This window comes from Leptonychotes weddellii, chromosome 2 (assembly GCF_054177405.1).
Source record: "Leptonychotes weddellii isolate Sample4059 chromosome 2, ASM5417740v2, whole genome shotgun sequence".
NCBI lineage: Eukaryota > Metazoa > Chordata > Mammalia > Carnivora > Phocidae > Leptonychotes > Leptonychotes weddellii.
Window position 1 is genome coordinate 95958397 of NC_138370.1, and position 21127 is coordinate 95979523.

Below are 21127 nucleotides of genomic sequence, written 5' to 3' on the forward strand. Positions count from 1 at the left end.
AATGAGATATCCGTGACCCGGGGTGAACTTGTTGAGTGTAGGTACAGCAAAGGAAATTCTAGACTCTATGAACGCCCGAGCCTTGCCCAGCGCAATCCTTGCCTGTACACTGGTCTGTGCCCAACCGTGCCCACCTGCGCACGGACACAGGGCGCAGCGTTCTTGGTCCACCCGCCTTGACCTCGGGCGCGGTGTCCCAGCCGGCAGCGCTGGGCCAAGCATCTCGGCCTTCCCCGGCTGACTAGTCTCGCTCGCTCCCGGCTGTCGCCCTCCCAACCCTCTTCCCCACCCTCCCCCGCTCGCCCCACTTTTCCTGATTTCTCTTCAGTCATCCTCTCTCACCCCCACTCCTCCTACTTTCACTCCAGCCTCCTGTGCGCCCCTCACTTAACCACCACCCCCACTCCTCAATTCCTCGTTTCCGTGACCTCTTCTCTCAACCCTGCAGGCCTGCAAAAAAGGTCACATACAGGCACTCTCATACTCACACCCCACATGCCTCGCCCCAAACAAACCCCTGCACTCTGTCCTTTGTTCCATTTCTTGGGCCACTTTCCCTGTCCCTTCTTCTTTCTCCGTCCTGGTTTGCTCCCCAGGAGTAAGTTTCTGTCTCTCGGACGCCCTGGTCCTCCCCCTCTGATTTATTAGCGCTCCCGGTTCGGCGCAGATTCCTTTTTCTTCTCCTCCATCCCACTCTCCCCTCCTGTCCTCCTTTCCACAGTAGGATTGCTTGCGCCTGCTGCTCGTCTGCTCCTGTCTCAGAATCCTGCCCGGGTCCCTGCCCCTCTTTCGCTCTCGGGGCTCTTCCTCCGGCTCCCGACTCTCTGGCCGGCCGGCCTCACCTCCCTGCCCTGCCTCGCTCCTCGTCGCCCCTGCCCGCTCCCCCCCGCGCTCGCCCGAACGCTTTGCTCGCTCCTTGAACGCCCGCCGCGCAGCCGGGCTCGGCTGCCCGCCCGCCCGCCACTGTGCAGTGGAGTTTGGTGGAATCTCTGCTGACGTCACGTCACTCCCCACACGGAGACCGAGCTGAGGGAAGAGAGAGGGATGAGAGCGAGGGAGGGGAGAGAGAGTGCGAGACAGAGCGAGAAAGCTGGAGAGGAGCAGAAAGAAACTGCCAGTGACGGCTAGATTCCCGCGGCCACCGCGCACCCGTGGACTCCCTCGGAACTTGGCACCCTCGGGAGCCCCGCAGTCCTCTCGGGCTCGGCTTTCAGGCGCTTGCGGTGCTGCCTGCGCCTCGGCTTGCTGGAAATCTCCCCGGGAAGCGGTGGGACGCGGAGACAGCAGCTCTCTCCCGGTAGCCGGTAAGTGGAGGCCGTCTCTTCCGCAGGGATGTGAGATAATGCGAGTTTGGAAATTTGTTCCACTTTGGAGAATCTTCACTGTAGGTGATTTGTGGTTCTTGGGGCTGCCTTCCCCCCCCACCCCCCCGAGGTAACTCAGTTGGCAAACAGACCTTGCAAAGCCCTGTTCCTCTTGTCCCCAGTCGCTGACACTAGAATCTATGGGGTTGCTGAAGTCGAGTGGGAAGCGAGACCATGGCTGGCATTTAAAACGAGGTATCTTCCCTTAAATCTCGGTGCCAACACTGCAGGGACAAATCCTCAGGCTGAGGATTAGCATTCTCAAGATAAAGGGCCGGGTACAAAGTTTCAGCTACTGGAAGATTAGCCCCCTTCCCATTGTTACCAATTGGAAAAAAGATTCCATCTTAACTGGCAGTTAGTGACCTCTCAGGCCCAAGCGAATTACCTGGGAGCCAGGCCTGGATGCCAAGCTCACACAATTACTTCGGATTATAAATCCTTTAAATTGATCACCAGTCAACTCCAATCTTGCACTTGAGGAGATACGTTTTAAATGGTAAAGGGGAGAGGACTATTTTCCAAGTGTGGAGTAAGAAAAAAATTATGTTTCTAAATCTGGGACGTACGGATCTCTTTTAATTCCAATTCAATGACTTTACTTTCCTAAGTAATTTAGAAATGATAGGGTAGTATGTTATTTACTCTTTTTGTGTGTGTGAGTATTATGTCTTACTAAAGTAAACTAAATGAAAAAACTTTTACTATTATGAATTAAAATAATACAGGCAGTCAGACATTCTAAAGTATTTGTATGAAAAAAATAATCTGATTTAAAGAGATTCCCTTGCATTTTTTGGCCATTAATAAGAATTAAACATGGTTTTAATATAATTTTGGAGGAAATTTATCTAAAATTCAGATACCAGTTAAGTCAAGGAAACAAAGCACGTAAGTAAAATAGATTGAGGATTTTTATTGGTGTGACATAAAATAAGCATACAAGATTTCAATAATCAAACATTCCCTAAAAATTAAATAGCTACTTCATTTATGGAATGTTTTCCTTTACCTCAGCAAAACTACACGTAAATTATTCAGGTGCTTTGTTCCTCAAGTTGAGCATGTTTGTCTTCAAGTGTTCCTAAAGCATCAATATTAATTGGTTTAAAAGAAGGCTTAAACTGGTAAAATACAGAACTGTGTTAAGCAGTATTTTAATTTCCTTAAGTGATTACCCACTGCAAATTAATTTACTGGCTAATCTCACCAATTTAGTTCATTTAAAACATATGTTCTTGTGCTGTTTATTTTTAAACTTTCCATTAAAGATTTTGTTATGAGGTAACAAAATAAATGGAAAGGGGAGAAATTTGAAAGGTTTTGGAATTATTAGAACTATGTTTTATCCTGCAATTTCCTCTTATGGCAATCATCAGAAATTATTTTTTTTTAAGAAAATTGTTTTATTTCTCATGGCTTTACTGCCTGCCTTGGCCAGTGTGGTTCAGTGTGCTTCATTAACTGTATGGTGCTTTTTAGCATATTCACAATAGAAAACTCAAATTGGCCAGAACAAGATTGCCTGGCATATACATTCAAACCGGGACAGGAACTTTTGGGGTGAGAACAACTTCCCATCAAAAAAAGTTGTGCATCTTAATTTGTGAGATTAGCGGTGGAGGCTAGTCCCTAAATCCTATGGCCAAATTTGTCCAGTAAGACTTGTCTTCCTTGACAGGGCAAGTTTAAGGATCAGCAGGCAGGAATCGGAGGTTATTTTTAAAAATTATCTTCCCTAGTTACTTAGATTTAATTCATCTAGTAGCCCTGGTAATTATATGAAGTAAAAATAAATAAATAAATAAATAATGCAGGTCTCAGGGCTCATTTTGACTGCAAAATAAATCCCCAAGTCACAAGGACACTTAGGAGTGAGCTAAGGAACATGTCTTGACCTTCTTTTCAGTCCTTAGAACAGAGTTCTTGAAGATTTGTTTTGTATTGCTTTGTTTGGTCTTCAGCACTGAAGCTTGGGAGTGGGGGGAGAATGTGTAGTAATTGACTGACTTTACACTGAGCGACCCCATCTTTTTCTTTTGTATATTTCATTCCTTAAAAAAATAAAAACGATTTGCAGTTACCATCTGCAATGCTTTGGCTACCCGCTAATAATGCAGCCAGTTCAGATGTTAAAAAAAAAAAAAAAAAGATTATCGAATTGATGCTGACATGCAAATTTCCCCTGAAATTATCATAAGTAAACATTTGAAGTCTGGACTAATAAAATCCCATCTGTGTTACTTCATATCGAGTTAGTAGAAAGCTGTGATAATGAATTTTGTAATATCTCACGAACAGACATCTCAATCAGGGACTAATCCTGTGATTTTACTGCAGAATCACTAAATCTGGAGCCGCCAAACTGCTACTTCTGGGCCCCCGGGCCTGCAAGGATCTGCAGAGCCCCCGCCCACGTCCCAGCTAGTGGGTGGGGGGAACCCCTGGATCCCCACGCCGCCGCGCTGGGCAGCCCCTCCTCTAAGCAGCGACCTTAGCCAGAGGCCCCCCGAGGCCCGGCTAGTTCCAGGAGAGGCCGAGGAGCCGGGAAATACGACCCAGAGTTGAGCCAGACCCGCAGCTCCCTGCCCCGCCTCTGTTCTTGGGCCAAAGGGGCAACGCCCGCTCCTACCCTTAGCCCTGGACCCGAGCGAAGTGGGCCCTCCCGCCGCCGGCGTACCCTGGTTAGCGTGAAGAGAGGCAGGAGCGGAGATCCGAAGGGTCTGGGGAGCCCGAGACCTTCTTTCTTTTCCTCTGTCTTTAAAGCAGCTGAGGCTCTTCTACCCACCCCGACAGGGTCTCTCGCCACCCACCTCCCCCCGTTTGCCTGTGGCGGAAAAGGGGGCGCGCGTTAAACGCTTGGCTCTCTGCGCTGTGGTTGGAAATTTGAAAAAGATTCGGTTTGCCAGGGAGAATCGGGGGAGCCGTTCTCTACGAGTTATTTCTACGTCCTTCGTGGGAAGAAAACTCTCCGGACAATTTCCCCTGTTCCCCTCTGTCTTACTCAGTCCACCCCGTTTCGCTCCTCTGCGATCTTAAATCTTACTTTAGGGTAAATAAATGGCCGGGTGAGTATCTCCAGGGAAAAGTGTGGCTAAATATGGAAAAGTGGCTCCTGATGGATGAGAGGCCCGAAGCCAGCTCGCTCCTGGAGCACCCTAGGCCAAGAATCTTAGAGCCCCGTTCATTCCAGAATTACAGAAAATCGAGGACAACTGCTGTATAGGACAGTTACAAGTTGACTCTGATATTCTACAAAGGTTCACTGAGCTCCTACTCACGGAAAGCACTGTGCTTAAATGGTGGGCTTCCACACAACTTCCTCAAGAGACAGGTCCTCTTCACTCACCCCAAAATTTTCTATCTGCTAAGTTTGGCCCCGTGTTCAGACGGGCTCTTAAGCCCTGACACAGACATCTTGTGAGTAGCTCCACAGCCTAAGTCCCCCAGAACACGATGGATTTATCCGTCCAGAGCGCCTGGGCGCATTCACCCCAACTCTGCAGAGAGAGATCCCCCTCAGGTCCATTCAGAAGTCCTGGACCAGGGGCTAGGGCGGGGCTGAGGCGGGGCGGCCAGAGGCTGTCAGGTCAGAGAAACACGCCGGAAACCCAGCACAGAGTGGGCGCTTAACAGCGAATCTGAATTTGTCCGTCCGCCCCACAGGTAGCCTCCACTGAGCCCCGCACGCTCGGGGACCGCCGCTTCTCACAGCCCTCCTTCTCTTTTCTTTTGCAGATAACGGGGAATGGAGACCAACTGCCGCAAACTAGTGTCGGCGTGTGTGCAATTAGGTAAGGGTCGCTTCTCCTGCCCGGGTCACCCGACGGGGAGACCGCACCGCGCGAGGGCGGCAAGAGGGCACCGGCCCCCCGGGGAGGCAGTGGCGAGGGGCTCTTCCAGGAGGGGCCGGCCGGGACCAAAGGGACGCAGAACCAGGACGCCGGTGGCCTCCCCCGGGGGCTCGGGGGTGGGGGCGGCCGTGGATAGGGAGGGAGCCGCTCGCCGCGGCCCGACGCCTGGGGCCTACTCCTCCCGGAGAGAGCCGCTGGCAGCCAGGGAGGCGCGGAGAAGAGTACGCCGCCCTGCGCCGGGTTGCCAGAGGGTCCGGGAGACGGGAGTGCCCTCCGCCCTTTCCTCTAACTGGGTCTTTGCTCTTTGTCCCTTTTTCTCTTTTTCGTCCTGCTCCTCCCCCGCCTCCCCAACACCCCCGCTTCTTTCCGCGGCGGTCCCGGGCGTCTCTCTACCCGCTTGTGGGGCGGGCGCGCGTGGCCCAGGCGTGCAGCCGGCGGCCGTTGAATGCCTCTTCTCCAAAGACTCCGAAATCAAAAAGGTCGAGTTCACAGACTCTCCCGAGAGCCGGAAAGAGGCGGCCAGCAGCAAGCTCTTCCCGCGGCAGCATCCCGGCGCCACTGGTAAGGCCGGGAGCGAAGCGCAGGCCGCGCGCAGGGGACCCGCCTCCGGGCCTCTGGGCTTCGGGTAAGGCGCACGCCGGCGAGGCCGCCAGAGTCGGCGTGCCTGCTCCGTGACTGAGACACTTGGCCTCTGGGTGGGACGGGAAGCAGCCGCCCCAGGGACGTTAATTCCTTTCCCCAAATTATACTGCACTCCTGAGACCCAACACCTCTCCCTCTTGCTCCTTCTCGCTCTCTCCCTGTGGCCTGATCTCCTACCCATACCCCAACCGATCTCTGCGCCTCTGGCTGGCGCGGAAAAGTAGTCCAACAGCGACCTCTGTCGCCCGCCATGTCCCACTGCGTGCAGCACCACCAAGGGTCCACCCCGCCCCTGCAGCTCTCAGCGGTGCCCCGCCCAGGCTGGTGGGTGCGGGGTTTTCCACAGGAGGCTTGTGTTGGCAAGGATTCGCCTGGTCGGGAGGTAAAAGAGCTCACTGGAGCCCCGCAGAACTTCAGGGCAGCGACCGTGCGCAGCAGCCAAGGGTGTACTGAAGTGTGTGCCCTTGTCGACGCGAACCTACCTGTTGTGCAGGTTGCAAGGCCTCGGGTCTTGGTGGTGTCGTTGCTAAATTAGCGGGTTTCATTGTGGACGAGTCAAGGGACACTGCTGCTCAGTCTGCAGGCTTGTGTAAAAGTTAAAACGCCTCCAACCCACTGCACAGGCCTTTGCTGAACTGAAACTTACCCTTTAATTGTGTGTGTGCGTGTGTGTGTCTAGGGATGAGGGGACAAGCTTCCCCTTAGAATACATGAGAGACTCAAACTTAACCGTTCTTCTATTCTCCGGGTTTTCCAGGTTACTATAATAATAAGTGCCTGGCCTTAGGAAGTTGTTGACCTTTGATAGTGTGAGGAGATAAAGCCCCCCACCGCCCTCAGCCCCTAACCCCCTCTTTCCGGATTAAAGTGTAAGGATACAAATGTAATGTGTGCCGGAGGGGGGCGAATTGGGATCCCCGCCAAGTAAACAAACCATATTACTAAGAGGAAAACAAAGGCCCTGCATTCGGGCTTCCCAGTAAATCTGAGAAAATTATCGTTTGTCTAAATAAAACTTCTAAAGTGGTCTGGAGCAGAGCAGTCTCGACACCACAATATCGCGAGTCCTCCTGCTGGGCCAGTTAAATGCTCACTTGTCCAGGATTAACCCCATGGGGTTAAATGGGGCCATGCAGAGATAACGTCGGGTGATTTCTGTCATTAAGATTGTGTTAAATTCTTCCTCTGTTTGATAATTGGTCGTAAAAATAAATTATTAGACCGGAGTATGTTTGGGATAGGGTTAAAAATCAAGAACGGCGATGACTCCTGGGGAAATATTTTGTGCGGGTTCAGTCCTGACCCTGGCCAGACTTGGGCGAGCTCCCCAATCTCGCTTCGCCTGGGGTGGGTTGGCAGCCACGGAGCTGAGGCTGAGGTTTCCTGCTGCGCTGGGAGCAGGAGCGCTACAGGGTGTCTTCTATCCCCGCCCCAACCCAGGGCTCCCAGACCTCAGGAATGGTTTCTGAGGACAGGTGGTCTCCATCTGAGCTAGGGAGGCAGGGCCCGTTGGAGGGGAGGCTGGAGATGGGTTGGGGGCCTCCTAGGTGGGCAAGAAACTGCAGAGAGCGCGTCCTTTCTGCTGCAGTCACAATCCCCGCTTGGGCCACTGAGCATCCACTTTTGATCATTAGCAGATAAATAAAGAACTAGAAATAAACGAATGATTGTTTTCTTAACCATTTGAGGCCAGGATTATTTTAGTGCATGTGAAAGGCTCTACACTGGCAACAATCTACCTTTTGGACCGAAGAGGAAAGTTGCTGCCTAAACATGTTTAATGCCATTAATTAAGGAGAGGCATGTGATAGGGAGAAATGCCGAAAATCTTGATTTTTATTGGCTTTTAGGGATGTGGTAGAAAAAAAAAATGTCACACATGTGTAGGCAAAACTACAGTGCCTCGGAAGGAAGGTTGTCAGAGTCCCCTCTACTGAATATAAGTTGATTTAACTCATGTGATAGGCAAACTCCTGGCCACAGCCTGCTTTTAAAAGAAAGATTTTTCTCCTTTATTTTTTATAACCTTTTTTTTTTTTTTTTGGTTTCAAAAAGAAAAAATGTTTACAATGACGTGCAGTTTTCAAAAGAAATCGTGATGCTTTATATTGGCGCAATCCTCTCAACCCCTCAAAAACAGTGTGCTCTCGTTGAAGACTGAAAACAGTCTCTAAGTAGACAAGGTTAACCTCTGGAAGGCTCCAGCTCCGCGTTCCTTCCCAAGGGAACCCTGTCCCCTTGATAGCCATTGGGCTGACCCACGGCTTGGCTGGAACCCTGGAACTGGAGGGGGCACGAGGTTGGCTGCAGGTTTGAGAGAGGGTTGAAGGAGGAATGGCTAGGCATCCAAGTGGAGGGAGGAAGAGTTGGCAAGTTAAACTGTACCCCCAGAAAGAAGGGACAGGGGTCTGCTGAGAACGTCCCCCTAGAACAGAGATCCTTGACTTCCTTGCTTTGGGTGTCCCAAAAGAAGCCTCTTTGCTGAAATCAAACAGTGCTCTTGACTTTCAGGAAGGGGAGGGAGTGATCCTCCCCTGTCAGTAACCCTTAAAGTTTCGGGGCGGTGGCTCTGGTTTCCGGACTGAAAACGGACAGAGCTGCTGGGACCATACTTGGGCGGGTACCTTCGCCGGGCTTTCCGCAGAGACGCCATTAATTTTTAAATAGCTTTGGCTCAGTGGATGAGCTGCAAGAGTCTCACCCAAGTTTCTGGGGTGCTCGGACTTCCTTCCCTTGGGAGGGAGAATCCAAGGCCCCTTGTGGCGCCCCCAGCCGCGACACACACACTCCCAGCAAGCAGCTAGATCTCAGTCTTCTTCAGAGGACCCGGGGTAACCCCTGCCGCCTGGGCGGCGGCAAACCCTTCATTCATTCAATCAGCAAATGTTTGCCGAGCACATACTGCGTGGATTCCTAATGTACCCCCTGAAAGCAAATAAGCCGGTTTCCCTTCGCCGTCATGAAGCCGCTTTCATGCTAACAAGGGTACCAGGGAGAGCAGTCCAGACCATCTCTAGAGAAATGCGAAATGGTGGTACGTGCAGCAGGGCTTGGGGCCTGAGCCGTTGTCTGAAAGAAGGGGGATGTTTAGAGGGTAGAAGGCTCTTAGTGATGAGGCCCAGGGCAAGGGACAGGGGCAAGCAGAAGGGGCGTGAAGTCTGAGGCAGAAGCAACCAGAGAGGGGAACAGGGTTAAGGAGAGGAGATTTCCATTTTTCCTTTACTACCGCCCCACCCCACCCCACCCCACCCCGCGCCAACTCTGTAGCTTATTGGCAGAAGCTGCCTCTGCGTTTTGTGGGGGTTTTTTCCCCGTCGGGGGAAATTGTACCCGTTGTGCAATAGGTAGTCAGTCCCTGCGGATCTCCGCCCGCAGAGGTAGTCTTTACAGGTCGTTGTGTTCCTTGCTACGGACACCAAGCGCGCTTAAAGTTTTTCGTAAGGCTGGTTGGGCTGTTATTCCGCACCGCCCGCTGTTAATATATGCAGCAGTTGTTAGAACGACTCGGGAGGGAAAGGGAAATGTATAACGAAAGCTTATTCGTGAGCAGGAATATACTAATGGAACAATCTGATGTCTTCTTAATCCTATGTAAAAAGCTTTGTCGTCTTCCTAATATTGACTGAATGGGTAATTAATGGCTCTTCATCTAGGCGAATACCCTGTAATCCAAAGATAGGCAAAAGACAACAAGCCCAAGGTAGAAGACAAAAGGCCCAACTGTGGCCGTCACCCCCCTCCCCCACCAGGGTCTCCAAATAGGAAAGTTTCCTCTCAGGAGAAAAAAAGCAGGAGTGAGAGAATACAGGTACCTTTCCTAGGCTAGACTTAACCACAGAAACTGGTCGCCCAGGTCAATTCACTACTCTGTCTGCCCCTCCACCCCCAGTCTTCTCTGCATTTCTTTCTTCTCAGTTCCTCTAGGGAGTCACCCCCCCTTTGGATCCTGACGAGAACCTTTTCTTCCCCCCAAACCCCATGTTTCGTTTGGGGAAATGATTGATAAGAGAGGACCAACACACAAGGTCCTCAAAAGGCTCAGACAGAGGATTGAACCCCTCTCTGATCCAGGTGGAGACTCCTTTCTTTTACCACCGATGGCAGAGTCTGGACAGACTAAGGTAGGTGGGAGGGAAGGAAAGAAATTAATAGGAGAATGAGCAGCAAAATTGTGTATATGTGTTAAAGAGTGATCAGGAGTGGTGGAGTCAACTTCATTGTAAGGCTCTGACATGAAGAGTGCCCAAAATTCTCCCAGCATGTTTTTAACAGGCTGACATTTTAATTTAAACCTTTAGAAGTAATATATTACTTGGGTTACTACGATGAGGTGGGCTCCTTTTTTTTTTTTTTTTTTTTTTTTTGTCAGCTGACAGCTTTTAAAATATTATTTCGCTAGGGAAATAAAAGCTTCATCTCAGATTATAGGTGGGTATTTTTGGATTTATGTGATTTATGGTCACCATGACAACTAATGCTGAATGTTAGCTACCAGCATGTCTGGGAGAGGGAAGACAGAAAAAAGGGAGAGCAAGAGAAATAGAAAAGGGAGAGGGACAAGAGCTAGAGGGGAGAAATACAGAAAAGAGAAAAAGAGGCGCGTTTTAATCCAATTTTTTTAAAAGTGACTTTAGTCAGTCCCTTGTCAGTTCTCCTCTCTGGACCTGGATATTAATGTCTATCTCATTCTCTTTTCTCTCTCTCTCTCTCTCTCTCTCTCTCTCTCTGCCCCCCATCTATCCCTATCTCTCCCCCACGGCTGAAACAAATTTATACCATTCTCTTTATTTGACTTTTCCGCAGCTAGTTGTTTTCTGAGATTAAACGATGGCCTAATAAACCAGCGGTGTTAACAAACTAATGTAAAAAGGCATATAGCACGTGGGTTTCATGGTTTCAGAGGCATCCCCTCCCCCAACCCGTCCTGCCTCCTCTAATCCCTGCTCTTCTCTTCACGCGCCAGTGTGGGGGTACCTCCCCCTACCACCCCGAGCACCCGCAACCAGTTACTCCAAACCTCAAGTGGTTGAGCGTGGGGGACTAAAATATGAATGCCGTCTTCAGGGACCCAGAGAATGTGGGTGCTGCTCAGTACATGCACAGATTTATGATTCAGAAAAAAATCGGCCCCTTTTTACAAACCAGCACTTTTTTAATCCGTTTAGAGAATGGGATGGGGATGGGGATCAGCCACAGTAAAGTTTTTCATTTCTGGGTGATTCCGCTTCGTGGCTGGAGCGGGGGGCGGGGCGGGGGGGACGGAGGCGGTACAACGAAGGAGGCCTTTCCACCTCTATTTGTGTGCGAAGAAAGAGCCAGCAGAAGAAGGAGGGGAGAAAAGGCCACTTCTTGGGCAGGGTGCAAGGTCTCCATCTGACCTCTGTGCCTTACACCACACGCGCACGCACACACAATCACGCCTGTCACGCGGCTCTGAGCTGAGTCCGGGCTGGCCACCGCCTTGAGCTGGCCTGGACCAGAGCAAGACTCCCACCCCTCTACGATCTGACAGCGCAGGGAGACATCTAATTGAGCCATCTTCCAGGTGAGCTTTGAGGACAGATTTTTTTTTTTTTTCCCAAAAGTTGTGGATCGCTTGGTTGAATATCAGCCCATACTTGGGCCACCGCACCCGAGAGTTTGGCCGCGCAGTCCAACCAATCTCGCCAGGAGGGCCAGAGGGGCTTTGCGCTACTACCTCTACAGAGTGTGAAATTAAATAAGACCTTAAGACTGGTAATCGGTGGCAAATACCAGCAGCTCAAAACACTCCTGACCCCATGTCACACATTTCCCTCCTCAAGGGTCTTGCTTTGAAAGATTAAGCAAGAAAACCCAACTGAGAATTCTTGAATGTCTTCAGACTGGAAAACCCAAACCCGCACTGGGCTTCCTTTCGTGGAGACCTTACAGCACCTCCAGTTTCCCTGAACTGACCACCCTGATGTTTTTCTGGATGGGAAATTTCTGTGAGGGAGGTTAGGAAGTCCTAGAAATTTCTAGAACCAGTCAAAGAAGAGTGTGTGCGTGGGGAACACAAGGGTAGTGCTCAACCTGCAAAATACATAGGATTACTTTCAACCCCTTCTTTATCTATACTACCAGTATCTGTGCAACCACAAGTTTTTTTGTAGATTGTCTCCCAAGTTGCCCACCACCATCACCACCACTGTTTCCATTGAAAAGTGTTTCTTGGTTTCCCACTACTTGCTTTTCACCATCTAGACTTTTCATGTTGGCATACTCGTACCATCCATGGAGTGAATTCTGTGGGCCTGAGAAGGGCGTCAGCCAAGCTCACCATGTGTGAAGTGACTAGGAGATCGGGAGAGAGTTGAAACTCTGGAAAGATGCAAAGAAATGCCTTACTGGCTAAGCTGATGGTTGGGGGAGGCATTATATATTATGTATGTGCATATCTAGATAGACGATTGATTGATTGTTAGATATGGTTATGTTCTTACTTTAACCAGAGATCTCCAGATAATTGTCTTTATTTTCCACTTGATTTTGCAATGGGTAGATACAGTATAAGATTCTTTATCTTTTTAGGCTTTTAGGCTGTCTGGAGATCACCAGTACTTCCAATATCTCCCACAATTTGGCACTATGAGGAGCTGTCACTTGCTCTTGGGTGTTTCAACCACTTTGGAAGCTGATTTGGAGACTAGGTCTTTCATATGTGTATTTGCCGTGATGTGAGTTCTGTCAGTCAACAGAGCCATGGAGTTTAAAATCAAAATTCTGTGGGTTTAATGAGAGATGGGCTTCGATATCTATATGGTTCTGTGGAGCTTCTCAGCTCTCCTGAGTAAGGAGTTTTAAGAAACACCCAGAGCCTCCACCAAAAATTGCAGCTCCGGGGTTTGACTCTCAAAGAAACTAATACTAAGAAAGAAATTATGTTCACTATGGTGGGGAGTTTTTCATTCTTTCATGTGATGGAGTTTCTTCATGAAATGAAGCTTTATGGGTTTGGTATTTTGGGGATTGCAGCTATGCTGAGGTCTAAAAAGAAGAAACTGGAATATGATTAGTAAACACATTGGGCAGAAAAGAGCTGGATTCATATTGACTTAGTTATAGGTCATCGGCTGGCAGTGCAATGGGAGGAAATATTTACTTTACACATATACTTTATGATCTTGGGGGAATTAGAGGAAATTCAATAAGAAAATGGCTAGAAACATTTAAAACCCTTATTTAAAAGACTTAAGCAAATTAGAGTCTTACCAGATTAAAAACCACTACAAATGTAAGAGCATTGTCTTCGGTGAAATGCTGTGGGGTCTGAGGAGATTCTCCGCCAAATCTCAGGGATAAAATGCGTCATTTAAGCACCAGATAATGAGCAGAATGTAAATTAATTTAACCTTCTTTACCAACAGGCTGCTGGTGTAATATGTATAATTTAGTGATAAGATTGCAGGACCTAATATAGCTGGATGTATGAGCCTTAGCTAATGCAGACCTGTCACATGAGGATGTGTTCTGCACTGAGCAGGTGTGTGTATGCTTGAAATGGGGTAAACTGGAATAAAAGGTTAAAACCAGAAATGCTGATTTTAAATCTTACTATAAAGAAAATTCCTCCTTGCAGCTATATTTTTCTTAAAGTAGGATGATACTTCTGGGGAGAGACTGAAGAACAATTCTCATTTGGTTCTTTGGATGACTCTCAAGCATGTTTAAAATGGGGGAGGAGTTGCAGATAGGGTTTGGCCCGGAGAGCCAGGCAAAGGAGAGACACATAGGTTACAAACATATTTGTAGTCTGCTTCATCCACTCTGACCCAGACTGCTTACGTTTCCCAATCTTGTGAACAAGGACAAGGAGGGAGTTTTCTGGAGATACCTCCTACTGGTGTTACAAATCATTGACTGTAATGTCAAACAAATACACATTCAGGGATGATAACACTAACTCCACAATAAAGCAATCACCAATGCAGAAACCCAAAGGAGATTAGTTTGTGCTCTCCTGATGACCTAAGCAGAGGACAAAAGGACTTTCCAAAAATCATTTTGAATGATGTTTGTATTTCTTTATTTGGAAATTAAAGTTTTTTGGAATATAGTGTTGTAAAGAGTTGGATGTCCCCAAAGATGGCTTTTTTCTTCTTTTTTAAAAAATAAGTGATTAAGGCTTTGCTTTTCCTAGCTGAGTATTCTGCTAGGTTTTTACCCTTCGCCCCCACCCTACTGCCTCTGCCTGCTTGGACTTTAAAGATTCAACAGCCTTGAGCTCCCTAGGAAAAGAAAATGACTTAAAAATTATCCTTGAAATTGGTTATTTGGCAACATTCTTAATTGTATGGAAATTCATTAAAGCATATTTTATATATAATTAGCTCAAGGTTGTTGATTCTGCGGGCTTTATGGATTTGAATCTGATTGATAATAAAGTAAACAAGAGAGTCGAATTTAAAGCGGGCTCTCTCTAGGGTTAGGACAAGCTTAATACAGTGTACAAGGAATTTGAAAGATCTAGGATATGTGTCTTAATCAACGCTAAGTAGAATGGATAAGCTTTCAGCATTTTGAAAATGCTGGGTTAGGGTTTCTATTCTATAGTGTATTCTCTGTCTGGGGACTAATAAGCATTACAGAGAACGTGATCTGAGGCGACTTTTTATTCTTGTATAAATCCAGAGTGAACCACCAAACAGTTGTTCGTTTAAAGTCAAGGTAATTTTCTTTTCACGGGTCCATTTGCTTCTCGATTTCTAATTTATTAGCCTGCCTTCTCAGGGCTTTGTCTTCTTTGCAATTAAAGTAAAGCTTCTTCAGATTAGCGCAGCATTCACTTGACAGCCTGTTTGGAAAATTTAAGCTCGGAGAGGTGATTTGTTGCTGTTTTTTAAATTTTCTGGTTTTAAGTAGCATGTCTCCTTTTCATCCAGGAAGAGAAAAACATCTCTCAATTGGAATTGGTTGTAGTGAGATACAAAAGGAAGGGGTGGGGAGGCTTGTTGATCCTTGTACCTTTCAGCCCTCGACCTTTCCGTTCCTTTCTTCCGAGCCTTTTACTCCCGGCCTCACCTCTCTACCTCCCCGCCTGAACTAAAAGCCGGACGGTCTTCGGCCGGGGCAGAGCAGAATTCCCGGGCGCCGGCGGGTGTAGACTTGGTGGGCACAGTGAGGTATTAGCCCGGCCCCACACAGCTGATAGGTGCAGACAGGGCTGTCCCTCCGCCGCGGCTCGGGGTCTCCTGATTGGTGCGGAGCCACGTCACTCCCGCTGGGCGAAGGGTCTGGGAGGAGTCGGAGGCGGGGAAGGTTGGGAGGGCCGCGGCAAAGTGACGTCTGGGCGCCAGGAAGCCCGCCTCTGGTTTTAAGATGTTAGGCCAACAGGGAAGCTCGGAGCCGCAGAGCTGGTCCGTCGCTCGCCCAGGTGCCGGGAGTTGAGCTGCTGCGAGTCCGTGCTCGGGCTCGACGGCCCGAGGGGGTGTGCGTGTGCGCGCCGCGGAGGGTGCGCCCAGAGGCCCGCGCCGCTGCCGCTGCCGCAGCCGCAGCTACCGCTGCGGGGGATCTAATATCAGCTACCTGTCCCTGTCACTCTTGACACTTCGCTGTCAGGGCTGCCGCGCGGGGGGCGGGCAGATCGCGAACGCCGTTAGCTTTCCTTATTGGAGGGGTACTTGGGGGAGGGAGGGAGGCAAGAAAGGGGTCTTTGCCCACTCTGGTTTCTCTTTGGAGCTTGGAAGCCTGCTGCCCAAAGACGCTCCGAGCTGTGCCCTCCTACCCACATCCCCATGTCTCCGTTTGCCCGCTGACTTTCCGCCGCCGGACCCTTTCGCTAGAACCTTCTGAAGGAGAGGGGGACAGGGACAGCTCGGTTCAAAGACTCAGCAGGGGTTGTGCTCCCTGGCTTTGCCCGCGGCGGCCACAGCGGAGAAACTCCGCGCCTATAGCGCAAAGCCGAGCAGGCGGCGGCGGCGGCCACGGGGTTTCGGCCGGACGGCAGCCCAGGACTTGTAGGGCGGCGCGCTCCTTCGTCCATGAACTGCATGAAAGGCCCGCTGCACTTGGAGCACCGAGCAGTAGGGACCAAGCTGTTGGCCACCTCCTCGTCTTCCTCCTGTCACCATCCCCAGCCACTGGCCATGGCTTCAGTCCTGGCTCCCGGTCAGACCCGCTCCCTGGACTCTTCCAAACACAGGCTGGAGGTGCACACCATCTCTGACACCTCCAGCCCCGAGGCCGCAGGTAAGGCGCCGCGCGGCCCCGCAGGTACCCGGGTCTAGCCGCCCCATGCAGCTCGGCCTTTCTCGCCCCCAAGGAAGTCGGCCCCTCCTGGGGGAGGCGTGGTGGGAGTGGTCGTTTAGTTTGCTTCCCGCAGAACTTCCGGAGCCAGGATTCTTTTGGCTCCGTGTGCCTTTCTCCCAACCTCGACCGCCTGAGGTGCCGCGAACGCCGCGAGCCATTCTCCTACTCTTCCCTATTCCTATCCTGGCCTCCCGAGGTTTCCTGGGTCACAAAAATCCCAGCATCTCCATTCGAAGACGTTCAGGGACCAGCCCCCAGCCCCCCAACCCGGTCCCTGTTCTCTTGGCTTTTAGCTCCGGAGAAGCTGCTCCTGTTAGAAAAGTATTTCCGAAACTACGCCGCAGAAGAAGCGGTATTTCTAAAGGGCAGAAGAACTTGGGTGGGTGACCGAATCCCAAAATCTACCTTTACTAGCCTTCCGAAACCGCATCGAGATCTGAGGGGGCTCTGTAAAGGCGCGCGTGCGGGTGTCCGAGGAGATTTGGTGTGTCTGCGCAGAGGTGTGTAAATATACTTGAAAGCAGAGGCTATAAAAATGAATGTGCCTTTGCCCCGAGATAAACATGTAAATAAAACGTGCGGCGCTGGGGGAGGGGAGGAGATGGGGCGCTCACACCCACACTCCCATCTGCACACCCTACAGTCGCAGCGCTCCCCGCGGCCCGGAGAGGCCGTTCACACACTCCTCCCCTGGCAGCCCATCTCATCCCCGGCCTCCGCCGCCGGGTCCAGCTGGAGTTCGCGGGCAGCAGGTGGACGTGCTGACGGGAACCTTTGTGTGTTTCGTTTTCAGAGAAAGATAAGAGCCAGCAGGGAAAGAATGAGGACGTGGGCACCGAAGACCCGTCCAAGAAGAAGCGGCAACGGCGGCAGCGCACTCACTTCACCAGCCAGCAGCTGCAGGAACTGGAGGCCACTTTCCAGAGGAACCGCTACCCGGACATGTCCACGCGCGAGGAAATCGCCGTGTGGACCAACCTCACGGAAGCCCGAGTTCGGGTAGGACCCCTCGCGGAGCCTGGGAAGGCTAGGAAGGAAGCCATTGTAGAGATGCAGGCCACGTAGACCCGGACAGAGGGAGTGCGGAAGGCGGCGTCTCCCGGAGGGCTCGGGTGGTGTGCCTTTGCAAAAGCAGAAGGCCTCTCGGCGGCCCCGGTTGCGAGGTTACAGCTCCCCCTTAGGAGACAGGCGGTAGGCCTGGCGCGGGCGCCTGGAGCGGCACCCGCTCACTGCCCCGCCACCCCTAGCCCTTCCGAACCGGGCCGCGTGGCATTTCCCTGCACAGGGCATTGTGTTCCCGGCCTGCAGTCGCCAGATGAGCGCTAATAAAATCCCTCCCAGGCCAGGAGGCGAGAACAGGCTCCAACCTGTGCGCTTTTAACAAGAAATACCCGCCGGAGACATGCAAGATTTGATCCTCCGTGGGAAACTTTCGCGCCCAGCCTAGCCCGGCCTTTTCTCTCTCTACTCAGCTCATCCTCCTTACGTAGTCTTTGAGGTTTTTCGGCCATTCAGGTCTCTCCCATACCCTATCCCTTAGTTTTGTGATTTACGGAAGCAGTTTTGATACACACCTACTGTCCTGTTAGTCCTCTTAGAAAGAAAAGAAAAAAGAAAGACTTTTCCGTTTGGTTTATTTATCTTTTCTCAGGAGATTGTTACTAATACCCTTCTTCCCAATGATAATAGTTTTTTTTAAAAGGGGGGGGTGGCTTACCTTTGTAGCAAATCTGTACTTTATGGATTGGCAAAAGTGAACTTAAATTACCCAGTAGCAACATCCTGGTTTATTCTGGTCAGTGGAAAACTCCAAATGTGTTAGGATTCTGGAAGCAGAAACACAAATAGCAGGATCCAGAGGCTTTGCTGTTAAGAAAAGGAAAAAAGAAATAAAAAAAAAAAAAAGAAGCAGCAGCAGCTCTGGATGGAGAAATAGAGCCCCCAGTTAGAGCAGAGAAGAAAGAAGAAAACACTATACAACAATAACGACAATAAAATAAAATAAATAAAGACCAAAATGCTTTCCCAAAGCAGAGAGAACGAAGGCACTCTCTGGGTAGCATTTGTGTAGGATATGTGGCTATGCTGGTGGATAACAGCCGGGATGAAGTTGAAAATGGTTTTAGTTTAACTGCTCAGAGCTAGACCTCTGGCTCTCCGGCCGCCTGGTTTTGCGCAAGGTCAGTCTTTCATTAGCTCTCCTACGCTTCGGGGGAAGGGGACTTGCACGTACTCTTCTTGCCTGGGCAAAGTTTAGATGGCCTAGGGTAGAAACTGCAAGTGATTAAAATAAAAACACAATCAGTGGGTTCTCTGGAATCCTTCGGAAAAGACCTCTTCCCCCCACCCCCACCCCCTTCGGTTTTTCTGCAATCCCTCCCAGGTTCCCTGCCCCTACCATGCTGGGCTTTCGCTCTCTCTGGCTGCCTCCATCCAGGCCCGCTGCGTGTCCAGCCAAGTGGGAGTGAAGCGTGCTTTTTTTATAGCAGTCGGGTGCAAAGAGGAAGGGGGATAAAAAGGAAATCGAGAATGAAAGGGAAAAGGAAAAAAAAAAAAAGCGGATTAGGCGGCTGGGCCCGGCTGAGATGTGTAATGTGAAACATCACCGGTGTCTGCTCTGAAATCTGGGGCCAGGCCTCACTCCAATACACAAAAGCCTTAGTCTGCGACGACGGGCGGGCCCAATGTGGATTGAGAGAAGGGTTGCGTCGGGGCCACCGGACGCGGGTGGGGGCTGACCGGGTTAGGCGGCTGCTCGCAAAGCCAAGCAAATGGTCTGGGCCCGGCGGAAACAGCGCTGGGCGCGGGGGCCTGGCCTGGAGTGGGCGGAGGGTGAGAACAAGCCGAGCGAAGGGAGAGGGAGGCTGCGGAACAACCGGTTCTGGGTTCCCAGAGAATTACAAGCCAAGCTTGAGGAGTTTAGGAGGCCGAAGGGAGGGTGGTCTTTTGCTTTTTGATTCCTTATTTTGCTAGGCGAGGATGGGGGTCGAGGCCTGGCGCCAGTTGTGAGAGCACGTTCTGTGGAGTGGGGGGCGGCAGGGGAGGTCTGAGACAGGAGGGAGGAGCTGTGTAAAAGAGAGCCCGGGCCTCTGGTGTCCTAAAAGCCCCTTGTCCTCATCACTGTGTCTGTGGCTTTGGAAGGGAAGCAAGTTTGCAAGGCGGCCGGGTAAGGGTTGGGCGGAAAACCCGCTGCCCCGCGTTTATTTTACAGTAAGTGTTTTTGGATCCTGAGGAGGGCCTGGGTTAGTGAACAAGCCGCCCACAGGCCGCCAGGTGTTGGACTGGGGTTTGTGGCGCAGTTCAGAGCCTGGGCCTCCCTCGCTTGTACGGGGCTCAGGCAGCTGGGGCCCCAGGGGCGGTGGGCTGTTGGGGAAAATTGGGGGGGCCGGGATGTGTGCGTGCGCGCGCACGTACGTGTGTGTGCGTGTCTGTCTGTCTCTCGGAGGTGGTGGCCTGTGGTGCTTTGTGGGATCGTTTTACTAATCTGATCTGTGGCATCTGTTTGCTCCCTTGCCTTCCACCCCCAGGTTTGGTTCAAGAATCGCCGGGCCAAATGGAGAAAGCGGGAGCGCAACCAGCAGGCCGAGCTGTGCAAGAATGGCTTTGGGCCGCAGTTCAACGGTCTTATGCAGCCCTACGACGACATGTACCCGGGCTATTCCTACAACAACTGGGCCGCCAAGGGTCTCACGTCAGCCTCTCTGTCCACCAAGAGCTTCCCTTTCTTCAACTCTATGAACGTCAACCCCCTGTCGTCGCAGAGCATGTTCTCCCCACCCAATTCCATCTCCTCCATGAGCATGTCGTCCAGCATGGTGCCCTCAGCTGTGACCGGTGTCCCGGGCTCCAGCCTCAATAGCCTGAATAACTTGAACAACCTGAGCAGCCCGTCGCTGAATTCCGCGGTGCCGACGCCCGCCTGTCCTTACGCGCCGCCGACTCCTCCGTACGTTTACAGGGACACGTGTAACTCGAGCCTGGCCAGCCTGAGACTGAAAGCAAAGCAGCACTCCAGCTTCGGCTACGCCAGCGTGCAGAACCCGGCGTCCAACCTGAGTGCTTGCCAGTATGCGGTGGACCGGCCGGTGTGAGCCTCGCCCACAGCACCCGGATCCTAGGACCGTGCCGGATGGGGCAACTCTGCCCTTGAAAGACTGGGAATTACGCGAGAAGGTCGTGGGCACTAAAGAAGGGGAGAGAAAGAGAAGATATAAAGAGAAAAGGAAACCACTGAATTAAAGAGAGCTCCTTTGATTTCAAAGGAATTTCCTCAATGTCTGACATCTTTCACTAAAAGTATTTCCGACAGTTGCAAGGACACACACAAATGTTTGACTGGATATGACATTTTAACATTACTATAAGCTTGTTATTTTTTAAGTTTAGCATTGTTAACATTAAAATGACTGAAAGGATGTATATATATCGAAATGTCAAATTAATTTTATAAAAAGCAGTTGTTAGTACTATCACAACAGTGTTTTTAAAGGTTAGGCTTTAAAATAAAGCATGTTATTCAGAAGCGATTAGGGTTTTTCGCTTGTGAGCAAAGGAATGTACATACTAAATGCCACACTGTATGTTTCTAACATATTATTATTATAAAATAATGTGTGAATATCAGTTTTAGAATAGTTTCTCTGGTGGATGCAATGATGTTTCTGAAACTGCTATGTACAACCTACCCTGTGTATAACATTTCGTACAATATTATTGTTTTACTTTTCAGCAAATATGAAAAATGTGTTTTATTTCATGGGAGTAAAATATACTACATACAAATTGGTCTGGATTCTTTCTGCCCTCCTCTGTCACCTGGCCAGGGTTTCTCAGTCACTGCTTCCTAAACAAACCAGTTCCCTCTGCCTGCCTAGTTAAACACACAAGGCAGCAGGACTTATTTAAATTTGGTAGAAATAAATTATAGTCATTCATCAGAAACTAAAAAGAAAAAAAAAGAAAAGCCACTCCCAGGGGGGATAAAAAAAAGGCTGCAAA

At 50.3% G+C, this 21127-nt stretch overlaps 1 protein-coding gene across 3 annotated transcripts; it reads left to right on the forward strand.

Annotated features, from left to right (window-relative positions):
- The first annotated feature begins 227 nt into the window (after window positions 1-227).
- PITX2 (paired like homeodomain 2) lies at window positions 228-20911 on the forward strand. Of its 3 annotated transcripts, XM_031025796.2 has the most exons (5): window positions 228-1304; window positions 5103-5158; window positions 5642-5779; window positions 16923-17128; window positions 19657-20911. In XM_031025796.2, the coding sequence occupies exons 2-5, from the start codon at window positions 5113-5115 to the stop codon at window positions 20218-20220; spliced, it is 954 nt and encodes a 317-aa protein (XP_030881656.1). In that variant the 5' UTR covers window positions 228-1304; window positions 5103-5112; the 3' UTR covers window positions 20221-20911. The 3 variants fall into 3 exon arrangements, with proteins under 3 accessions (XP_030881656.1, XP_030881661.1, XP_006727268.1); XM_031025801.2 differs by lacking the exon at window positions 5642-5779 and having other exon boundaries at window positions 251-1304; XM_006727205.3 differs by lacking the exons at window positions 228-1304; window positions 5103-5158; window positions 5642-5779 and adding an exon at window positions 15504-16069.
- The last annotated feature ends 216 nt before the right edge of the window (window positions 20912-21127 follow it).